A 25550-nucleotide genomic window follows, 5' to 3' on the forward strand; every position below is an offset into this window, starting at 1 on the left:
ACATAAAAGTCATTGGAAACTACCATTTTCGGTGATATTGGTCACAAAAGTGTGGTATATCTCAGCAAGTGTAACCCTGATTTTCGCGAACAGGGTCTCAAAATGTGCACAAGATGTGAAAGAAAAAGGTCATGAAATTTCAGCTTAAAAAAAAAAAAAAAAAAGATTTTGTTTAAAATTATCATGAAAAGTGTCAAGGGGTGTGTGTTTAGCTCCCACCCCAGCTACATAGGGGTAATCTTTGAAACTATGTAGAAAAGCAGAAATTCATTTGGGCCTACTTTTTATGGGTTTAGAGCTGGGTAGTCACAGAGAAATAAAAACATTTCAAGGGAAATAAACGGTATGTGTATTGTCTTCAATGAAAACTGCTATTTTGCACACCCTCATTTCTCAATGTTTCCAACAATGATTAAAGAAAGTAATAGCCCTGTCTTTTCATAAGCATCCTGGTAAGCACATATTAGATACAAAACATAATATGATCTCTATATACTTTAAAAAAATGAAAAAGCAAAACAAAACACCATTCTGTAAAGGCATGAAGAAAACCAAAAAACAAAGCAAAAAGCCACCAACATCATTTTAGGTGAAGCTATAACAAACACAAAGATTCAAAAAACACCAACAAAAAAGCAAGAATATATACTGAAAATAGTAAAAACCATTTCTAGAGCTTGATGATTAAATGAATCGGCTTGGTCCCTGAAAATCAAACATGATACAACAATAATGATTTGTTTTTTTAATGATTACACATGATTTCATAGATAGGTTATACCTAGGCTAGATGTAACACCTGATAAATGACAAATGTTTAAACACACAGCGAGAAGTGATGTTTATGCAAAATCTATAAAGAGTATTGCACTTCGCCTATTCCCCATCTTGGGCCCCAATCATCACCTCAATTCCCTTCTAATGCAGAGCCTTGCATGAAAACGTTTGAAATCAAGTGCAAAACTCCCAATCTTCCCATCAATTTGCTTCTAGGAATATCAGAGAACTTGCTCTGGGCTTTTGCATTCGGTCTCAAAACAAAGGAACACATTCTGTATCCTTAGAGGTTTATGACACATACTGCCAATTTAATTTGATGCATCATGCATCGACAGAAGAACATCCAGCGATGAACATGTTTACCTGTATGTACATTATGTTTCAATACCTTCTTTCATGTGACCTTCACTCAAGGAAAGATTTGGTCAAGAGAAGCATTAAAACAGGAAAAATTTGCTTACATTGGAAGATGGATGCACTGTAGCCCTGTTATTATTTGGTGAGTTCTTGCAAAGACCCACCCTAAACTGTGGAAGAGAAACTGTTTTACTCATAGCCAACTCAGCAGAAGCTATTATATAAGATGTTATAGAATGGGTAGCGAGAATCCTGCAATCTCATTGGTTGAGAGCTATGTGTTGATTTTTTTACTGGCCGCACGCTGAGTCCAGAGACTCCAACTCTCCCGCCGAAAGCCTATTTTTGCAAAATCTCCCGTTCTCCCGCTTGAGATTTGATTTCTCCCGCCCTGGCTCCGTGTCTCCCGGTGGAAAGGATTTCTTACTTATTGCTATCGTATGTTGAAAAAATAAGCCTTAGATAGCACCAGAGAACATCTAGAACCCTAGGAACTTCGCGCTTCGCACACATCAACTTGGAGTCTCCCGTTTGCTAGGGGTTTCGAGCGGGAGAATCCCCAGTTCAGAAGGTGCTTGGGGTTGGAGTCTCTGTGAGTCACAATGGTAAACATGTTATCGCGCACCTGTAGCAAGAGTATGTGCACTTTTAACAAAGGTTTGCGCACTAAGCAAGCGTTCGTGCACTCAGTACAAGACGCCTATTGGCTAAAAATCATGCATCCAGTACCTCTTTTCATACATCCAGTAAATACTGAATGCATGATTTTTGGGCTCCCGTCTATGGCAATCCAAAAGGAAATGCATCCAGTAAATTTGCCATTGGGTAACATGATAGCAAAATTGGTTTTTGGCAAGAAAATTACCCATTCTATAACACAGATGACGCACATGTCTTTTTGTGCGTTAGTCGGAATGAGTGTGTATGTGGTTACTATGGAATTAAGCGTAAACCCACACGGCTACACCTTGTGGGTTAAGCATTCCATAGTTACCTTTATGCACACCATTCCGACTGACACACTCAGACCTGTGCGTCATTTGTATACTGTCCATTCTTTTTCAGTGGCTATTGCCTACTCGTCAAAAGTCCACACCCCCTTTGTGATGATTGGCTTCAGACATTTTTCTACCAATCAACGTCCAGTCTGCTACCAGTAATAAAAATCACACTTGGCTGGACACGATAAGTTACCTTGAGAAGACAGTCTGATGACACGGCATCAGACTGATTGTTTCCAGAGTACAGAGTTGTCTTTTTGTGTTTGCTCCCTATCAGACAAACAAACATACAAACAAACAAAGAGGAAAAGCAACAACAGCACAAACCAAAGCAATTGGAAAACTAGTCATAGAGTTGCAGCTCTTCAAACATGTGTTTCTCTCTTTCTTTCTTTCTTTCTTTCTTTTTTTTTTGATATTCAGCAGCACTGGAAAGTAAATGGAGAAGACGGTGAAAGCATGATATTGCCTTTCTCGTACCCAAAATAAGACAACTTCTCAACTGTATCGTTCCATGCGGGAGCGATGCAGTAAAAAAATTAAAAAAGAAGCTTCACTTCACTCAAGATTTCCTTTCACAACCACACATTCAACGAGTGATAAATCAAGCGTAAAATATATCTCTCTTGCGTACCCTGAGAACTTTTTAAAAAGCAGCTTTTTTTAATACTTTTTGTATGCTTCCTTTGCAAGGCTTAATGTGAGCCCTCGCACTGCATGTGCTATTTCCTTCTCTGAGAAGATCCTCCCTGCTCAGAGCTTTGTTCAGTTGCAACAATTAAATGCTAAAGTACCTCAGATAGGGACTGTGCACTGCCATTACATGTAAGTCAGTTGCTAGGGGGCAGTACTAGTTTGTTGGGTGTGTACAAGCCAAGTTCAAAGGTTGACCAAGCTTATCAAAAGCATGAATTACATGTGATGGGTTTCATTTAGCTCAATGAACAATTTCTCTGTGAAAATTTGATAACCTTGCATCACAGTTCAATCTCGTGTCACAAAAACTACATTCCAGAATGCACTGAAGTACAAAACTTCTGGGATGTGTACCTTCTTGAGAATAAAAATGGCCTCATTACAGAGTCATAACAGCGTAAGTTTAAAACAAGACAGAAATAAATGAAAACAAGACAAAATAAACAAAATCGTTACTTGTCAATCAGTTTTGATAAAGCGATAATTGTTTGAAGGAAAAAATCCTATATAATGATGCAATCTTACGCTACACAAGTAGTTTTAATCACAGCAATATCCTCTGCCAAGCAATCTCATATCTATAGTAAGGTAGTGGCATATGGATAACATCTTCTTCTTCTTTTTAAACTTGTGTAATAGTTATACCATGATGCGCACTTCAACTGGCAGAAAGTTTCAAAAAAAGATTAATAGACATGATTCTAACAAGATACTGGCATAATCATTCGCATAATACTGTATACAATAATAATATGTTATATAATAATAAAATGCAAATACAAATACACCAATAAGTGAATAATAACATGTGCATGCCACAAGAAACAATAAAATAAGAAAGAGTGAATATTTTCATTGCATTACCTTGTCATTTAATCAATTGGGTCCACTGAAACAAATGAACTACACATTCTATACAAACGAAACACTTCCTTCAGTGTTGAAGAGTCTTCTCCTCTCAACATTCTGAAATCCAACATTGTTTTTTCTTAATCTGAAAAGAATTCTCTGGCAGTACTCCTAAAGATCACAGGGGAGCATTTTCCTTGTCATGTTCAAATTGCCCCCTGGGAAAGGGGAAGGGGGGTTGGGGGCTCACATGGGTGATACTAAACAAGGAGAGATGTGGGTGGGGTGTGGTTATGGGTGGGGAGGGGGAAGAGGGGTGGGGACGTGAGGGGGAGGGGGGAGCTACAGCACAGCTCTGTCAATGGCACACCGCGAAGCAGTGGCCCGCCCCTACTCCCACCTTAGCGGCCACCCTGCCGTCCAGGCCCTGGACCTGTTTGGGGAGCAGCACGTTGGTCTTGGTCCCGTCAGCACACATTCCATGTTCGTTCCAGCCCCATGCTAGCAGCTTGTGATCCCCTATTAATAGGAAGGTCAAAAGTCAAAGTTCATGATGTTATCATCGAGTACTATGCATACACAAAAGCTCATGAAATTTAATAGCAAGATTTTGGTTATCTGAAGATAAATCAATAATGGTCAACAACAAAGACTACTTCATATGTGGTCTATGAAAAACACATGGCATCCATATTCACTTTGAATGAAAAATGCCATAGAATTAAACCACGACAACTACATCGAAAAATCAATCTTCTTGACATGATATTATTACACATCACCTTACTGCAATGACTGTTGGTGTTACTTTATTTTAATGGTGTGTCTCTCTCAGCTCATTTTTACTTCTTACAGCAATTATGTTGCTGCTAATATTTCTACAGTCAAAATCACAGGGAGTTCAACTTTTGACAGCTACCACAGCAATTGAATTTGTGAATCTTTTTCCTTGTTTCTTTGTTTTGTTTTGTTTTTGAGTTGTATCCCATTATGTTGATTTTCACATGTCTACAAGCGCTACATCAATACAATTCTGAAGTGGCTAGAACATCCGAGGGACGTTACTTAGCTGCCGCTGCTTAATACTCTAGAAGAAGAATTCTGAGACAACTAAAAACAACAACAAAATACTCACTTGTTATGGCTAAATTGTGTTCTGCACCACAGGCAATCTGCAAGGAAAGCACAAAGGGTGAAAAGTTTAGGATCAACATGCACACTGCTGTTCTCTTTTCATAGGGGAGGGGGGGGGGGGGGGGAAGAGAACCTGGATGAACATGCTGTTTACTCATTGTAAGAGCACTATATAAATACCCATATTGTATTGTAGTGCACAGTCATTGGATAAGATGGCATGTGGAGAATGCTTCTAGGAAAATATTTACAATGTAAAGACACAGTGAGACTTTTTTCCTCATTCTCCTCTCCCTGGCTTCTTCTCCACCTCACACATTTACACGGAAAACTTGATACAGTGGGGAGGTCTGTACCTAGCCAGAGCAAGAACCATTCATTTGAATATACTTTGTACATGCATGACTACACAAACTATAGTAGCCTATGTAGGCTTTGCCTAAACAAAATTTGCCTTAGTGTTTTTTTGACATGACAGTTCAGTCTTGAAGCCAATTTCATCTCCATTTTACCTTCATACATGCATACTAATGATTCCTTCTCTTTACCTTTTTCTGTACACCGAGTGAGCAAAAACATGTTTGCGCTGCCTAAATAATCATTGCTCGCAAAGAAGACACTCTCTGATAAGCTGCTTCCATAAAATTTTTCTTCGTCGAGAACAAAGATTTGTTTCTTCACCTGAATGGCGTTGTGTAGTATACTGATTTCAGTGGGAACGTGACAGCAGTCGGGGGCAGCTGCCGCTGTCGGCGAAGTGCCCTTCTCGCATCCCGCGCTGCCGTTGGTCATCGTCTTGACCGCTGGCCTCCCCAGCTGACCATAGTCATTCCTTCCCCATGTGTAGACTGAGTCACCCTCTGCGATTTGGTGGAAGAGAATGGGTGACATGTATAGAGGCCACAATGATCAAACAAAACTTTTAAAAGCATTTTAGAAATAAATCAACACTGGCTCAGAACATAGGGGACAAAGTTTTCTTCTTCACGACAGAAAAAAACATCTCATTTATGATGATGTATATTCACTGACGAAATGATTAGTGCACTCAAAAGTTCAATGTTTGAAAGGGGAAGTTATTTTGGAAGAAAATCCTCAATTACCTCATTTCTATTTACACCGTAGATATTCTACTGCCAGTGTAAGAAATGTATTTCACTCATCATGTCCTACCAGAAATGCTGGCCTCTCTATCAGTAGCTTTTGAAATAAGATATTCAAAATATGTTTACAAATGTATTATGAAATGCTATCATCTTTTGGCAGTTCACTCAACTTGCTTTGAGACCAAAGCAGAAGCGAGAAGGGAAAGAAAAATAATCCTGAAATCTGAAAATTGTCTTTGCCTGGAATGGAAGAAGTAGAATGTCCAGTCAATAACATTGAGCCCTTATGCCCCTACAAGTAATGAATCAAGAGCAAGTTCATCCAAGACTTTTTAGTTTTTATTCTAACCATAACGTTCAACCTCCCACTAACTTTTTATCAATATCGCATTGCTGCAAGTGACTCCAGTAAATACAAGCTGGAATATTTACAACCATAATACGCAGATCGACAGCGTCGCATTTAACTCTCTGCGTGCCATTGTTTAAATCCAGCGTGTGCCACATTATTCTGAGACTGCAACACATGAGCGCTTTTTGATAACATTCTGTTCTTCAAAACCATTAACTTCTTACACAAACATTTGTATTAGACATGCAGTATCAAGCAAAGTTGTAGAGTAAATTCCAAATTTTGCTGTGGTGTAAAATTTTTCACAGAGCTGTGAATATTCTTCATTCAAATGGCCAGTAGCTATGTTATTGTCTAGGTCTTGGAGAAAAGACTTTTGCAGACACAGCTGTGACTGAAAATTTGAATTTACTTGAAAAACCCCTACGGGACACCGCCATTCAATCACTATGCCAAGCATGCTACATGTGTGAGGAATGGAACCACAAGTGTCGCTTTCATTGTACTGCGGGTTTTGGCGATATATTGATCGGTTTGGGTGCAGTTGTGCGTTTGAGCATGATATACGAACTTGGTGGGCCATCAACCGAATCGGATGTGCCAACATGACACACAAAGAGTTAACACGATGGACCATAATAAGCTCTACCTGTCACTGCCAGAGTGTGGGTCCATCCACTGTGCAGCGCCTTTATCCTGAATCCGTCAAAGAGGGCGGGGTCTAGCCTCTGAGGGGTGGGGACTGGCTGGGGGAGCTTGGGTTGGGCTAGCTGACTCCACTTGTTACAGCCCCACATGTAGACCACACCCATGTCTGTGCCATGTATAGTGTAGAAAGCACAGTTTGGGATGGTAATGGCCATGTTAAAAAAAAGTAAGACTTTACAAAGCTTGAATGCATCTTTGATGGAATCTGAGTTCATAAAAATATTGTAAATTTGGTAGAAGATAATTTTTGTTTTGGATTAACATCATAAATTGTCTCATAACTAATCTTAGAAATTACTACCAATTACTGGCAGGATGGAAATTCAAATACATCTTGGCTTTGATTAAAAAGCAAAATAAAAGTTTTGCTTTCAATTCTTTAATTCTGACTCTGTTATATTTTCCCATTGCCCACTAAAACTATCAGTCATTCACACAAGGCAATGCAGTGCAGTGCACATATAATATGGATCGCAAAGTTGTTTTGTGCAGATATAACAGGGCCAACAAATCTAAAAGGTCACACCTAAAAAAAAAAGAAGAAGAGGCAGACAGATAAAAAGAGAAGAAAACTAGACTTGGAATTTGTCAACACTGACAAATTAGGTGATCCGATCTTTTCGAAAATCGATGATTTGTGTCATGATCCCAATATAGGCATGACCATACAGGTTTCATCTGTGTTTAGGGACATTGGCCGTGTGATGTTTGGATTCTCATTTAGAAAAGGGAGTCAGGTCTGCCATCTTTGGTACCATATTCCGTATACACTATAACGAAGATACTGAATGAAGTATATTTGACCATTGACCCCACTTTGCACAGCCAAGATGGCATCTGAGCAAAAAGTGGTTATTTTGTGAAGTGATCCTTGTAACATGGTCTTTGCGTGTGCAAAACATGGGAAAGATAGGACATGTATTCACCAAGATACAGGATGAAACATTTATGATCTTTGACCCTACTTTGTATACCCAAGATGGTGTCCAATCAAGTAGTTGTTATTTCATGAAATAATGTACGTGACATGAACTAAACATGTCCAAAATATGGGGGTGATAGGGTATGTTTTTCTTGAGTTATTGCAAAGAAAGTTGCAGAAAGAAAGAAATATCTCAATACATCGAAGATAAGTTTTAATTTCAACCACGATTTATGACGTGATTCCGACACCGTATGATAAACAATGGGCACACTTGCGATAGCGCAAAGTCTCAGCTACAACATATTAAAATCTGGGAGAAATTCACCGAAGGGTAAGTGAGCTAGTTCTCGATAAAGACAGTCATGTCAATTTTCACATCTAGAAAAATTCCCTCCCATAGAGATAACACGTCATAACGAAGATACAGAAAGAAGTACATATGACTTTTGACCCCACTTTGCACAGACAAGATGGCATCTGAGCAAAAAGTGGTTATTTTGTGAAATAATTCTCGCGACATCGTCTATACGTGTGCAAAATATGGGGAAGATAGGACATGTATTCACCAAGATACAGGATAAAACATTTATGACCTTTGACCCTAATTTACATACCCAAGATGGTGTCCGATCAAGTAATTGTTATTTTATGAAATAATGTACGTGACATGAACTAAACATGGACAAAATATTGGGCTGATAGGGTTTGCTTTTCTTGAGTTATTGGAAAGAAAGCTGCAAAAAGAAAGGAATATGAAAATACATCGAAGATAAGCTTTAATTTCAACCAAGTTTTTGGATGTGATCCCGACACCGTATGAAAAAATGGAGGGCACATTTACAGTAGCGTAAATTCTCAGCTACAACATATCAAAATCTGGGAGAAATTCACCGAAGCATAAGTGAGCTAGTGCTCGAAAAAGACAGTCATGTCAATTTTCATTTCCAGAAAAACTGCACTCCCATTGAGATAACACGTAAACTGGTCAAATTTGACAAGGTTACATTCAATTTCATTTTTATGAGGTGATGTCGTCATCCAATTAAAATGTTGTTATTACATAAATGAAAGAGTATTTAATAAGCTACATCATACTGAAATCTGGGTGAAAATTGGCAAAGGATTAGTGAGATATGCTCAAGTGAACTTGAAATTTGATGACGTCATTTTGAAAATTTACCTTTTTTATTTTATTAAGAAATTTGATATCTTTTAATCATTTTTTCAGCATCGCCAACCCATGAAATGACATGTACAACTCATCAGCTTTCAGAATATTAAAAGAAAATGGGGGGTCATTGTCCATCCTGACGAGTAATATCGGATTTAAAATTGGCGTTTTTTTGGCATTGTTGCACAGTATATCGCCATTGACGCGCACGCGGAATTTCAACTTTGACGGGCCCGTATGACGTCATATTGAGTCGGATTGACTTGAAACTTGGTAGAAATATTCCTTGACATTTCAGGCATCCGATAAATGTAAAAAAACGGGAAATTTCTATTGCATATGAGCTGTGCATGCGTATATGTGCGCGCGCGTACGCGTCCGTCCAATTTTTTCAATTTTTCAAAAAATGCTCCAAATGGTCTGAAACGTGTGCAAAAAAAATTTGAGCTCGATTTGAGCATACAAATATTTCAAGGCGCGCGTACGCGCGCGTTTTAAGAAAAAATATGAATTTTGAGAATATGAGTAAAATGCGCTTGACTTGAAATATATGTGACGTAAATTTCATTGAAAAATTCCATTCCATTGATGAGATATGATTGAGAATGTGTTTTCATATAATGACGTCATAGTGACGTCACGGTCGACTGATCACTATGATTTTATTAGACCCGTCGTCTTTGGAACATGATACATATATGGTATAAGTTTGAAATTGATAGGAAGAACACTTTCTGAGCTAATCGATACACAAATTTTGAGGAGAAAGAAGAAGAAAAAGAAGAAGAAGAACAAAGAATCAGTACAGATACAGAAGGTGATCCGAGAGGATACTCGGATCACCTAAAAATTAGAAAGCGTGACTGGAAACCAGGCTAAGCTGATGTCTGACCTGAGAGTGCAGCACTGTGGTAAGCTCCTGCAGCCACCTGGACAAACCTGACCTCTAGGTCATCCTCTTTCACTGAGACTGTACAACAATGACAACAACAACAACAGAAAAGAAGGAATAAATAGACTGTACAACAACAAAAAGAAGAAGAAATCAATAAGCTAATGGAAGATTATCTATTCTGTTATCAACAATATTGACTATGGACTAATTACATCACAGTAATAGGTTACAATGATGGTCATATTCTATCTAACTTTTGTTTTTTAAGCATATTTTGACAGGATGGCAAGATCAGCAAGTGAATGCTGTTCCCATCAAGGTCCTGTACAATCTGAGTTTATAAATATCAATACATATTTCATAAATTTGTTTTTCATGTTTCAAACATTCACAAAAATACATTACTCCATTATCGACTTTTTTTTCTCTTCTGATGATGAAAGAATACGTATCTACGACTGCGTGGGCTGCTAGCGTGTTGGACACTTACTATGTACTGGTCTGTTGTACTGATGAGGGACGCGTTTGGTGTTGTCCACCCAACCTAGCTGGCCCTTCTTGCCGGCCCCCCACGTCCAGAGCCGGCCGTCCGTCGAAACAGCCAGTGTGTGCCTCAGGCCTCCTGCTACGGCTAGGAACGTCAACCCTTCAAATTCCTTCACCTATGGCAGAAGGAAAGAAAGAGCACATGTGGGAAATGTGTAACATGGCAAGACGACAATGATTTATGTGTTAAATGATATTTTTGCCCCACACATGAAAACACATATGAAATTAATCTATATGGTATGTGGAGACATTTCCGTACTTTTATTTAAACATGGGATTGCCAGCCAAAAACCAACAAAGCAAGAGGACTATATCAATTGGGTTAAAGTCAGATGATCATCACAAACTATATCAAGCAAATCGAGGTGGCTTTTGTTGTTCCTGTTCATGCCCATCCATACCCAACAAAGTAATAGTTTTCGGTCAAACACTAACAAGTGTATTTTGCTCCCAGCTGTGGGCAAAATTTAATTTTTCATCCAACAAGGCACTCACAAAACTAGCCGTTTCAAGTCCACATTACATTACACTTAAATCAAATGACTGTCAGCCACAACCAACTACTAAAACAAGATGCCAAAATCCATTAGGATTCATAAGACACAGGCATTTTACAGTGTCCAGTAGTGATTGAGGAAATCATTCTTACACAAATCAAGATACTTTCTTTGTTGTTAATGGCCATGTATTCCCAATAGAATGTAAGTCCCCTCTCAGTTGTAAAGAGGAATGGCTAAAGACCAGTTTGGTGCAATATTTGATCGTCATCCAACCAGGTATTCACTTACTGATCTCTTACAGGTCTGATTCTCCAGAGGATTTTCATAACTGGCTGCCTTCTTTAACTTGGGAGCCTGCCCACCACTCCCCTGAAGACCACGCTCAATTAAACTTTTCAAGAATCCAAACTGTTAACCCGTTGAGGACGAGTCGTGAGTATACTCGGGCAGGTATCTATGGGAAATGCATGTTGTAGCAAAATCAGTCCGTCCTCAACAGGTTATATTAAGAGAAGTGTAATGGGGGCAGAAGATGACCCCTCACCTCTACTTTCCGTGGCTTGGTGACGACACTTTCTCTGTGTGTCAGCTGGCCGTGTGTATTGGACCCCCAGCAGAGCAGCTCATCTCTTTCTGGAAAAGAAAGATGTTGAAAACAGCTGCTCTAATAAAAAAAAAATATATATATATACCAAATGATGCTAATATTGTATCATATTACACACAAACCAAAGATATGTTTTTTTTTTTCATAAATATACCAGTTGGAAGCAAAATGAAAAGCGATTATTGAATAAAATCATCTTATCACAAACTTCACCTTCTTAGTGGGAAACAGAAATGAACTACACAATGCAAGAACAAAGCAGATAAAAAAGTAATGTAACCGAAATCTTATGGAGGACATGTAGCTGAATCAACCTAAAACTATATTTATGTCTGAGCCCTGTACAGTGAAATTTACTTTAATATAAAAGGGGTCAGATGAGATATACAAATCTTTTGTTATGACAAGGTTTCTCTGAACTTCAAAACCATACATTTTTACGTGCATGAAACTTTCACGATTTTACAAGTCAATATCCACAAAAGTAAAATGCAAGCAAAAGTTTTTTGTCTCCTTAAAGGTACGGGATACCTTTAACAGACCTCCCAAAATGCAGCAAAACATTAAAGATAAAATGGAGTTCCTGTTAAGGTGCATTTCACCGAGTGAAACCATGATTCAAAGTATCAGGTTATAACTGCTAGTCAGTATGATGCTTAGGGAGCATTATAACTCATGTTTGATTACTAGAACGTCAATTTAGATGAGAACTGCAGTAGTGACTCTCGCAAAATAACGGCTCGTTTAAAACGGAAGGATTTGGTCTCGAGCGCATGATTCACAACGCCCCCTTGCGGTCCCGAGAAAGTCGGTTTTCGGATACTACTGGTACTATACTACTTACAGAAGTCTTGAGAGAGCTCTGTGATATACTACTGAAGTGTACTGTACACAAGCGCGACCGCATCCCAGAGGCTACGATCCGCGATCCGTTTATAGCAGAGCAAACTGTCGACAACTGCGTACATTGTGTGTATAGCCACTGTGTGCGTTTTATGTCCGACGTCCAGTAGTGTACGATCGAACGATACCCCTGTGCGGTGTATGTTGTGTGTACGTATCATGGGGGCATGGATGGGCCAACCGTATACTGTGCACGTGGGTGGCCATGAGCATGCTATCTAGTACCCATATTGTACACATGCCCCACGCGCTTTCCCCACTCTTTGCCTTCCACCAGGGAGGTGAGACCTCCCTGCTTCCACCAAAAAGTCGATACTCTTTGCTAGTCATGCTTCCACCAAAGAGTGGATTCAGTCCACTGAACAATGTAGTTCGTGGCGATATCGTACTGGCTTCCGTTCGCTATGACAATGCCAATCACTGTACTAGTGGATGGTACATGCGTGGCCATGGCAAGCGAGCTGGCTTCGTTCGTTCGCCCCGTTGCAAGCTACTAACGTATTACACGTATTATGTACTTGGGTACTGTTAGTATTCATACGACCAGCTGCGAGCTGCGTGTTCGTGGACTGTTCTGCAGATCTATATAGAGGCGGTCCGAAATGCATGTTCAATTGCCATGTTTTCATGCTATAATAAACAATAAGATTCTCTCGCCATATTATGTGTTGACAAGAACAGATAAAATAACTGAAACAAACAATCAAAGGTAGCCCTCCCATTTTTCTTGTTTTTGTTATTCTGTCGATAAATGAGCTTCCAAGTAAAAAAAAAAAAAAAAAAGAGTAAACAATAGTGGGCCTGTACGTTTTGTGAAGGACATGTTTGTTGTTCGTCGGGTGATTTGTTGACAGGCCATGGACCTAATATAGGCCTGCTAGTACAAGGACATTCATCGTACACATTTTTGCACACGCATAATACCTTCCCTACAGGATATACCTGTCCTCTACGAATACCGATCCCTTTTTTTTTCCTTCTTTTTTTTTGTGTGCTCTGGAATATATGCTACGGAAAAGTGAAATATTGAGATCACAAGTGACAATCATTCTTCCATCATTTCTTTTAAAAACTGCCTGCTTTTCCCTAGCGAAAGTGTTTGCTTTGAGGTATGATTTCCTAACATACACCTCAAGACTGCACATTCACTTCATTTGATTTTTCTGCGTTATTTTCTTCTGCGCATATAGTTTTAGATTTATCGAATCTCCATCTTGTTCTTCTCCCGGCTTGCTTGCGGTGACAATCATGGGATCAAAGCAGTACCCTAAAGCATGCTAAAACTGTCTTTGAGACGCTTTTGAGATGTAGGCCTACAGGTGGCCGTGCATGATTGACACAAAATTTCTCATGATCTCAGGTATTGTTGCTCCTCATCATCTGTATCTATTCAAAGACATTTCTGTCTGAAAAAGGCACATCTGCAAAACAAGACTGAAATGAGGGAAACGATCCTTTTGTTAGTGACAATACATGATCACACAATCAAGTAAAGAAAAAATGCCAAGTAAACCTAAGAAAGAACAACAGCTCTCATGTATTTATTACTGATGATCATCTACACAGCCAAAGTTGCCATGCAGTCGGTAGATGTTGACGCTTCCGCACGTACCACATGCTGTTCATTTCTAATCTTAATTTTTTTATTTAATTTTTTAGTTGCATAGGCCTGATTGTCAGAGAAAGACATAATCCGAAATCGAAAGGATTTTTGTTTTGCTTTTTTCTGTTTTTTTTTTTTACTGATTGTTTGTAATTTTCAAATTAGTGGGGCCTATTGAGATACGTTTTGCGATTGTAGGACATGTTTGTTGTTGGTCAGGTGATTTGTCGAGAGAACTGACAACCAAATTTGCTAATCCTGTTTGTGTTATTGTCGTTTTAGGGTTTTCTTGTTTTGTTTTGTTTTGTTTTTTTGATTTGTTTGTCCAGCATGGTAGGGCCTACCTGTGTTCTGTGCGTAGTTACTGCGGCCGGCGTGTAATGGCGACAGGGTCTTGTTCAATTTGCCATGGTTTTTACACTATATCATTTATGATGAAAGAAAAGCAATTCTCTCGCCGTAAGTGCTGACAAGCCAAATCAAAAAATCAATAACAATCTTTGCATCGTTTTTGCCAACTCTGTCCATAGCCTAAATGAGCAGTCCAATAAAAAAAATGCACTAAATATCGTCAACTAAACCTACAGAAGTAAAAACAGCTTGATGATCTACACACGGTCAACGTTGCCATAGTTGACGCTTCAGCCTGTATATGCTGAGCATTTCTTTCTTAATTTCATTCCTTTTCTTCTTCTTTTTTTCTCAGCGTACTTTTACTGATTGTTTTTCAAATTAGTTGGGCCTATATGCGTTTTATGGAAGACGTGTTTAATTGTGTTTTCGTTTTGTTTTGTTTTGTTTTGTCAGGCGATCTGTTGACAGAATAATATTGATGACCACTAATCCTGTTTTGATTACTATTAATATTATTTTGGGTTTTGTTGTTTGAAATCAAAAATTGTCTGCACTTTTTTTCCTTTTTTTGGCCGATTATGTCGATAAATCAGCTGTCAAGTAAAAAAAGAAAACAATCGCCGACTAAAACTAACTAAAACATCAACAACAAACCAACAACAACAAAAACAAACCCAGCTCGGTTGTTACTGATGATCGTCTATACACTATACGTTGCCAGAGTTGGTGCAGTACATGACGCTTGGCACGAAGCATTAATTTTATTCAAATTCATGAAATTCTTCCGTCGAGATGTTTTCATTGCAGCTGATTGACAAATTGCCCTACATCGACGTATATCAGTTGCAACGTAGCATTTATGCTTGACATTTTTCCATTTGTCCATTTTTTCTTAGCGTAAATAGCATAGGTCTGAGTGTCAAAGAATTATATGGATTCCGAAAGGTTCGGGTTATTTATTTTGTTGTTGTTGTTTTACAGATTTAGTAGGGCCTATATGCGTTTTGTGCAGAACGCGACAATGTTTTTTGTTTGAGCAGATGATTTGTCGACAGATTGTACAGAAATGCTAATCCTGTTTAGATTATTATTGTTTTCGGGTTTTTGTTTTCGTTTTTGTTTGTTTTTGCTTCATTGCTCCATTCACGTGGTACCTGTGTACTGTGTGCAGTCAAAGAGTGTGTAATGGAACTGTGCTGCAAGATGGTATACATGTAGCGTTCTTCTAGAATAATGTTCAATTGCCATGTTTATATGCTTATCGAAGAAAAACACTTCTCTCGACATATGTGCTGTCAGGTCAAGATTTAAACAAAAAAATGAAAGAAATTATTTTTTTAAAAAGTCTTCACAGCCTTTTTTTTTTCTTTTGCTCATTCTGACAATGAATGGGCTGTCTAGTCAAAAAGAAAAAAAAATCGCTAACTAACATAATATAGAAAATCCGATTGTTAATGACGATTATCTACATGGTCAACGTTGCCATCAGAGTAGGCATAGGCCTATCATGGATATTGACGCTTGGCATGTAGCATTTTATGCCGGACATTTTTTTCTTATTTTTTTTTTTCGTAGCGTAGTATGCGCAGGCCTGATTGACCAAGAAAGACGTATTCCGAAATGTTATGTTTTCTAGTTGTTTTACTGACTGTTTGTTTTTACAATTAGTAGGGCCTAATATGCGTTTTATGTATAACATGTTTGCTTGTTGTTTGGGCAGGTGATTTGATGGAATTGATTACCACAGTCATGTGCTGGTTCTGTTTGTATTATTTTTTTTTTGTTGTTGTTTTTGCTTAGCGGCCAATTTTGTGGAGAGAATTGGCAGAAAAAATTAATGTGAAGAGGACTGGTTTGTTTGCTTATCAGGTGATTCTGTGAGACAATTTTGTCAACAACAACAACAACAAAGCAAATCAAAGACCTCTTCCATCTGTGATTGTGCGACCGTCTTTTCCCTTTTTTCATGATGACAAATGTCATGACAAGAGCATAATCTTATGCAATCTCTTTCACATAACACAATCCCAATGGAGATCGAGGGGGCTTCGTGTTATAGTAAGCTATAATCAGTAGTGATCGAGGTGGCTTCGTGTTCGACCGGTATAACAAGCAACGGTGGACAGCTCTACACGTATGCCATCAGGTATGTATCACACGTATATATATATATATATATATATATATATATATATATATAAGATATATATATTGCATCCTTTCTTTTTTATTTCTTTCTGGTGCCCCAACTCGGGATTAATCGGCTGAATAGGAAAAAAAGGCTCCCCCATGCATTTTTTCCCCTTCAGTTTCTCGTGCCACCAATGCCCCCTCGTTACGGGGTTGTTTCCTTCCTAAAAACAAATATCAAAAAATAATATACCCGTGGTCACTGCAGAACCTTGATGATATACATTTTAAAAGAAAAGAGAACTAACTATACCCTATAGGGGGCATGGGGGCAGTTTTCTTTCGTTATAACGAAGTTTCGTTATAACCGAACAAATACAATATTACACGAAAACAAGGAAACCACGCATATAAATTATGATGTTCTGTTTGCTGAATACACTGGAAAGCTATGTAAAATGGAATGGGACCTTTTAAATTTCGTTTGAATATTACAATTAAAAGAGAGCATAAAGTTGTTTGTAATGTCCGAAGGTTCGTCGATCGGAAATTAAAATGATCAGGTTCGTCATTCCAAAGGTTCGTTGTTGCGAAGGTTTTTTAATCCGAAAATGTAATAAAGTTTGTCATTCCGTGGAAGGTTTGTTAATTAAAAAAAAAAAAATGACACAGGTTACGTATTTCGAAGGTTCAGTTTTCTTATAAGACGATTATAAGGTTTGCAATTCCTAAGATTTGTTAGTGGACTTACCTTTTCTTTTCTGGATTAACGAAACGTTTTTTGTTTGTTTGTTTGTCTTTGGGGTTTTTTTTGTTTTGTTGTTGTTTTAGGTTGTTGTTTTTTTAATGTTCCAATTAATGAATGTTTGGAATTCCTATCATTTTCGGACAAACGCACCGTCGTAATAAGAACCATATTTTTATTTTTTTTTCGGAATAACGAATCTTTGGAATAACGCCAAAATGTTCGTGAACAAACACTGTTTCATTTCCGAACTAACGGACATTTAGGTGTATCAGAATCTTTGTGTTTTGTAATAAGGAACCTTACTCAATTTCAGATTATTGTCAGATTGTTTAACAATAATGCAAGTTCTCCTCGAAAACTTGTGCGTGACACACGGATCGAAAACGCAGTATTGTGAAGCATTCGCCCACGCAGAGACGCTATAAATGCTTGTTCCGCTACGTATTTTCGGAAGCGATCCGCATTTCGTTATAACAGAGCACATTTCTTTTGTTTTTCTTTGTCAGTGGCGCTCGGAAAAGACTTCGTTATAACGAAAATTTCGCTATAAACGTGTTCGTTATAAGCGAATCTTTTTAACACAGACTTTAATGGCGAACATTTTGGGAACAGAAGTTTTGCTTCGTTATTACCGTGTTCGTTGTAACGGGAGTGCAATGTATTGCAAATAAGCCATAAACATCACATCTCATTATTATTGTCATAAATTATCAGAGGATTGTAATTTCCTGTGCACATATCGTTATGTATGTTTTTTATATTGTTTTTAACAGATTGAACAACGCTCCGTAAAAACATGACATGCTGTCCCTATATAGCACCAGTAAATGAACGTCACTGGAAACACGTCCTGATGAACTTCAAGATGATGTCAAGTCAAGTCGCATCAATGATCATTGATGTACCGCAAAAAATATGAATAACACATTATCCCTTCCCACACATTGTCATAATAGGAAATTAATCATGGTGACGTTATTTTGTTTTTCTTTAATCCGGAACAACAGAGAAAACGTAAACTTTTCACCTTTGTCACGCTGAGTGAAATAGGTCAGCTTCTAATTATTTTCAGCATCCAGAAATGTACGGTATGACATTAATTTTGGTGAATGTATGTTACTAAAATTTGTAGATTCTTTGCAAAATGGTAACATCAAGGCGATGGAAATGTCCGACCACTATACCCTTTATACCATTGGCTAATGTTTCTTTTGTGTCCATGAGTATACGTATGTATCAAAGAGAGGTCAGTCTTTATGCTCCACTGACATTAATTCGCTCCGCGAGAATGTGCTCCACAACATCACCCCAACGACATCTGCTCCGTCGACAATGATTGCTCCGCCGACGACTGAACCACCAACACTTGCTCCGGTGATGTTTCCTTCGAAGACACCACAATGAATTGTCCCGCGCCCCGGCGACATTTTACTCCAAGGATACGGCAATAACATTGATCTACCATTAGTTCCAGTGGAAATGGCTGCATTTCATTTACCCAAATTCTGCTGGCATGTCCTCATGAACGAGATCCGAAGATATTTTATGACATCTGCTGAACTCAGCTCAATATTGAAATTGTTCTTATAACTCACAATCTCATGTTCGCATTATATCTTGCCACATTCAAAAATATGCAGGAATTGTTTTGCACAAGACATATAGTTGTTTCTTGAAATACTTGAGGGGTGCTGCCGATTATTTATAGGCAATTATTAATTCGTTTAAATGTTTTATTGGTTATTTAGAAGGCCTAGCTAGTATACATATGCTACGATTGTTTTGGTTTATAGGTAATGTTTAGGCACTAATCTTCAACATATATCCGAAGAGTGTTCTTCGTAAAATAGCATTTCGTAAGCTTGTGATTCTAATTCATCGGAGTATCAAGCCTTTGTACTTCATTGTCGGATATCACCTTCGGAATAAACATTCTACATCCGGCACTGGTGGATGTTTCAGAAAATTATTGTCAGACGGGAGGGGAAATCTTAAAAGCAAAAATGAATGTCATTCTTAGTTTGATATGTTTCCCCTTGGGCAGTGGGAGATATTTGATTGTCTGTTAATAAATGATTCACCGTAAAGTCCCAAGGTAACAATGATACATTTCAACTATAATAACATGGTATTATAACCAAAGGTAAACGTATGGATTGCCCTGCTCGCAACTCGGCATTCATGGTCGTGATGGTCTTCCGAGGAATCCAATTTGACATGAATAATAAAATTGATTGAAACTCCATTTAAAATGAAACTCTTATTATACGCACATAATCTACACATAACGAAATCATAATTATACAAAACAGTATTCGAATACCACCCACGAACAGCCCTCTTCATGTAACATAATCATTTACATTACGTCGGGATACCAGATCACATACATTTTCATAACATCCAGTGCAAAACATAATTATTAATTGCTTTCTTATATAGGAATTACACGATGGTGAGGGTGAGGATATCATCCAAGGTAACAGTATTGCATAGATGCCCCACGATAGGCGAACATGCGTTTATTCTGTTCTTGTTTATTTTGACGTTGTTCATTTCTTTTTCTTTTTCTTTATCGAGCAACGAGAGACAGACCTATACTTCCGAAGTAGGAGCCTTAGTATTGACGGAAGGGGGAATTGGCGGGAAACTAATCTCCCTTTTTGACATCGTTAATTTCTTTGCACGGTATCCATTACTTTGGGGGATAAGTACACGTCATGTATAAGGTTCGTCAATCCGGGTCCCCAAATTCCTGTTCCAGATCCATTTGTTGCTCCGAATATGAAGGCGTTAGTTATAATCCGAACATTTTTATTCTGAAAACGAATTAGGTCCTATACGTGGTACGAAATTCATTTCGTTTCAGGATGAACGAACACCCGTGTTCGAATCAAGGAACCATAAAAATAACGAAAGTGTTTCTCTCTCAGAACAACGAACTTGCAGAGTGACGAACAGTAACATGATTTTCCCTTTTTATAATCAAGCACCTCTGAGTCACCGTCAGAAAAGAAAGAATAATGATAGAGAATCTTCCCCCTTTGGAGGGCAGTGGGATATATTTCAGGAAAGATATAAAGAAAATAGAAAAAATGACATTATTTTACGTCAATTGATTGAAAGAAATGTAGAATCAGGTAACGATTGCAATCCTGCCAGTGGTCTTCCCCGGAGTCTTCGACTTGAGCTCGCTTCGAAACATCCTTTTCATTCCCGCAGGCCCCAGACTGTTTATGACCTCAGCAGGAATGCGCCACCGCGCGGATTTGTGGTTTACCCCCCGCCCTCCCCCCTCCCCCTCCCCCTCCCCCCCCCCCCCCCCCCCCCTCTTTGCCAAGTCTGTGGCACCTTGCTATCGTGGGATTTTGCTCTTTTCTCTTTTCTCCGCCAACGAAGTGGCCGGAGGCATTGTTTTCGGGGCGTCCGTCCGTCCGTACGTCCGTCCGTACGTCCGTCCCGTTTTGTTTTTGTCAATATCTCAAGAACCGTGAGGTGGTTTTGCATCAAACTTGGTATGAGGGTATATCCTGGGGGATAATACTTTGTTTGGATTTTAGGGTCACGGGGTCAAAGGTCAAAGGTCACAGGTTATTTTGTGAAAAAAGGTTGAAATTTCATGTTTTTCTCCATATCTCGCAAATGGTTCAAGGTATCTTCATGGAACTTAGTATATATATGAACCGATGGGCAGTGATTATCTAGGGAAGTTGGGGATCATGGGTCAAAGGTCAGGGGTCAAAGTTCAAGGTCAACTCCTCAAAATATCACTACTTTTCTTATATTTATGCAATGCCTGGAGGATTTTTTTAACTTGATGTATGCATGTATAACCCAATATATATTCTGCGGGAAGTTTCGTGCCAAAAGGTCAAAGGTCAAGTGAAAGTGCTAAATTGCACTTCTTCCTCCATATCTCAAAAGTAACTCAAGGTATTATCATGAAACTTACATATTTATGCATGTTCTACCTAACAGTGATTCTCTTTGGAACTGTGAGGTCAAAGGTCAAAGGCCAGGTTTAGATAATAATATTTTACCATTTGATACTGAATTTATATTTTTTCTCAATACCTTGAAAATTACTCAATGCATAAACTTATAAAAGGGTCAAAAGTCCAGTAAAAATCATCAGTTCCCCCAAATACCTGCACTCTGACGTTTTAATCATTCATCCAATTGATAGTTCTAGGAAAGTGAACATTCAGCACATTTGTGGCAAACCTGTCATTTTAATATCTTGCCAATTGTGTGAAACTGTCATCACACATGGTCAAGACATTGTACTATAGACCTGCATTATTGCGGAGGCATACACCTGTCGCCGTAGCGACATTTTTTATTTTTATTTTTTTTTATTTTTTTTTTTTATGAAGATGTTCGCACGCAGTGTCTTTTCCCCGTACCACTGCGCGTTCTGTTTCAATTCGTTTGGGTTGTAGGTTTTTTTTTTCCTTGAATTTTCACTATGCCCTATAAACACGTGGAACACGCACCAGCCATACACCACAGGTAGCTCACCGCAATTTTTGCAGCCAAATACTCGACTTTGTCAACACGAAACCCCCTAAAACAATAAAGAGATGATGGAGTACCTTGTATCGATGCATAAACGAAATACCATTGATGGAGAATAAAATATTCTTTAAAAAAAAATGAAATAGAGTTCAGCCAACATATGAGTTTGTCGTCCCACAAGTTTTACACGTGTTTTTCACAAATTTGATAACACTTATATAGTTAGAACATGCATGTCGCCAATTCTCGAGGATGTCTCACACAATGTTGCAGGCTTCTGTTGTGTCGCACAATATTATTACAGCGACATGCTCATACCCGTGGCTACACTGGCGTCGTAAATAGGTAGTTCATAACTACAATCAAACTGAAGCTTACTAAAGTACTAGTATACCACCCACAAGATCTTGCGATATTCCTCTGAAACTCACAGAACTTGGATTTACTTATGTTACCTCAACCTCGGTATGCGCAGCTTGATTTTCCTCCCTTTGGAGTTGAATGTGGAGGTTTTGTGTTTCTCTGAAGGAAGAAGAGCGTGTTCGAAAGAAAAAAATAATCCGGTAAGTCCATTTTCCTTGAAAATCAATCGATTAATGATTTACACTGTCAATCTGAATACAATCTGTATGTAAAAATAAAAAATAAAAAAAACAAACACGTAACTCGGATTATTTTCAGTCTAAAATCATGTTTTGGGGCCAATAGGCCACTTATCATAGGCCTACTATAATGCACCATCTGCATAATGAAAACACCAACGTAACTTTGAAATACAAAAAAAAAAAATAAAATAAAATAAATAAATGAATAAATTAGTGCAGGCCGAACTAAAGGCCAAAGAGTGACCTACATATCCTAAGCCCGCCGCACACTATTGGAATACGACTCACGACTATGACTGACCGACTTTGGATTTGAAAAAACAAAACAAAACAAAAAACAACTCGTTTATGCTGAAGCTGCTGTGACTTGTTCAGGATCCAAACTCTGTCAGTCCTATAGTCGTGAGTATGGGATGGGCTTTATTCCATCAAGGAGCTTCAAGCTCTGATTCCATCCTCGACTGTATCATGGAGCTACTGGCACTGTTCTCCACGATTGCGTCATAACGAGGCAGGTTTGTGAAAATGTGTCTTTCCCTCTTCCTCTCTCTCTCTCTCTCTCTCTCCCTGCAATCTGATCACTCCATCTCTGTTGTGGTTTCTTCTTCCTCTTTTTTTGTGAGTCTGACCCGACTCAAGGTCAATAAACGTTCGATCTATTTCTGTACCCGTGTCAAGACAGGTGGACTGGAACACTCCCTGGTGTCAGTGTGCTTGTGAGTATGTGTGTGTGTGTGTGTGTACTGTGTGTGTATGTGAGTGTGTGTATGTGAGTGTGTGTGTGTGTGTGTGTGTGTGTGTTGCTGTTCCAAACGTAAACCAGCGCGAGCGGGTATTGCATTCATGCATGCATCTGGTCGGGCTGGGAGCTGGTTGAGGTAATGTCTCCCTTCATGTACAGTACTGAATGAATAGAGAGTTCCCGTCTCCCCGGTAAACCACCTCCCTGGTAAAACGATCGACTGCTGAACAGGGCATGCTAAGGCTGCTTACAAGGTAGATGTCATCTATCTCATAGCAAGTCCGCGTGATAGTCTAGCACTGTGGTGGAGCCTCTAAAATCACGAGAGTTTACCAACATATGAATTCAGACAATATTAAAAATATCTAACTACATTAAAATATCATGTAGGAACTACTGTCTTATTTGGCAGCACAGCAAGTCACTTCTCACCACCGCAGTGTTGTCAAGTTGTGTGCGCGTACAATCTGTATGTATAATCCGTGCTTCGCTGCATAACGAGCCTCGATCTAACCAGGGTGGCCGGTGGTGAGTAAAACGCAGCGCCTAGTAGTATACAAAGTATACTGATGCATATCTGATCGCCTCAAAGTTGCCGCAGCTATACTCGTCTTTTTTTCCCCTCCGGCAGGATTGACCATTGTTTATGGTCTTCGTATTTGTTTTTGTTTCCCTCCTGCAATGGCTGTTCTATGTCAAACCCGTCTTCGTGTACCATACTACTAGTCCTAGTCGTACATCCTCGCCTCATGTACCATAATCTGTGATCACGCATTGTCGGCACTGTACATACCGCTCGCATGCATGCACGCATTACCGCATCGCACAAACAGCTTCAGAGGAGTGTTAGCGCTGCGGCACTGCCCGGATAACTGGCGGTCACAGAACTCTACACAAGTTCTGTGCTGGCGATCCGGTTCTCACGAGTTACACGCAGAATGATCGTTGAGGGAGCTATATAAAGATTCGAACGATTCGAACGAGCCGTTAGTATTTATTGACGTTGTACAGCGTCGATAATATCCGAAACCATTATTGCATGATTACTAAGATATGAGAGCACTTTGGGGCGAGTAAGTCTCACTGTGTTGGTTATATGAAAGGTACTTTAACCTGAAACACAAACTAAGACAAGGCAATCTCAGGGAAACTTTGTAAAGGTACCAAAACTTCATATTATCTTTAAACATGAACCTCAGGGGACTTGCTTAGGCCACTGCTTAGAAATTTGGAAGTCAACAGTTATCTAAAATTTGAATAATGCACAAAACTCAACTACTCAGTAGTTCTGTGTGTCAGCCACACTTAAGCCTTTTTGTTGCATTCTTCTGTATTTGTGATCTATAAACACAAATCTAAAAGTACAAGAGCTGATGTAATAACATATAGAGTGTGTGGTAAGAATGTATATATAGAAATGTTTGTAAGTGTTGATGAACTTTCTTCACAAAATATACATGATGGACACACATGCAGAGACTCCAACCCCAAGCACCTTCTGATCTGGAGATTCTCCCGCCCGAAACCCCTAGCAAACGGGAGACTCCAAGTTGATGTGTGCTAAGCGCGAAGTTCCTAGGATTCTAGATGTTCTCTGGTGCTATCTAAGGTTTATTTTTTCAACATACGATAGAAATAAGTAAGAAATCCTTTCCACCGGGAGACACAGAGCAAGGGCGGGAGAAATCAAATCTCAAACGGGAGAACGGGAGATTGTGCAAAAATGGGCTTTCGGCGGGAGATCTCCCGTCGAAAACGTGAGAGTTGGAGTCTCTGCACATGCAGTACATGGGTCTGCAAAGGTAGCCTAGTAATGTACTGGAATTTACGGTGAGCCCCGAAAACAATTCAATTCAAAATCTAACCGTCAAAAAAATGTACTAAATGTTACCTTCCACTTTCAATACTTTATGGGAGTTTCTAAAATGATATTCTCTTCAACATACCACTGTATTTATACAACTCTTCATTTAAGGCATGCAAATGGGATTCCCTACCTTTAACCCTAATCAGGCTGGGCTTTTTCGGCTATGCTATATCTGGGGGGGCGGATTCCGCCCCCCCTTAAGATCTCGCCTATGGAACACGTGATCGCGCCGAAAATCGGCACACGCGACGCCCACGACGTATACTATCAAAATGTATGGTTGCTTTCTCCGAAAAATTTTTCTTACATTTTATATTAATTAATTATTGTAATTTATGCATAAAATCAGTTTGGGGCTCTAAATCACTTATTAATGCTCTAATTAAGCTAATTTCTTTTTAAAAATGTTTCTTATATCATTCTCCTGAGACATAGGATAAAAAAAAACTG

The 25550-nt window shown here is 38.9% G+C and overlaps 1 protein-coding gene across 1 annotated transcript in view; it reads right to left on the reverse strand.

The window, feature by feature from the left end:
• Positions 1–4041: 4041 nt before the first annotated feature.
• Positions 4042–25550, reverse strand: part of LOC139709357 (secretion-regulating guanine nucleotide exchange factor-like) — a 28101-nt gene continuing 6592 nt past the window's right edge. Inside the window, exons 4-10 of the mRNA XM_071621315.1 lie at positions 11545–11656; positions 10465–10613; positions 9972–10049; positions 6925–7089; positions 5499–5677; positions 4819–4855; positions 4042–4202 (exon numbers count right to left, since the gene is read on the reverse strand). Of these exons, the coding sequence (XP_071477416.1) occupies positions 4042–4202; positions 4819–4855; positions 5499–5677; positions 6925–7089; positions 9972–10049; positions 10465–10613; positions 11545–11656 (881 nt within the window). The remainder of the gene's footprint in view (positions 4203–4818; positions 4856–5498; positions 5678–6924; positions 7090–9971; positions 10050–10464; positions 10614–11544; positions 11657–25550) is intronic.

The sequence above is a fragment of the Diadema antillarum genome, unplaced genomic scaffold (genome assembly GCF_040938485.1).
Source record: "Diadema antillarum isolate AM-2024a unplaced genomic scaffold, OU_Dant_1.0 seq00001427_RagTag, whole genome shotgun sequence".
Lineage (NCBI taxonomy): Eukaryota > Metazoa > Echinodermata > Echinoidea > Diadematoida > Diadematidae > Diadema > Diadema antillarum.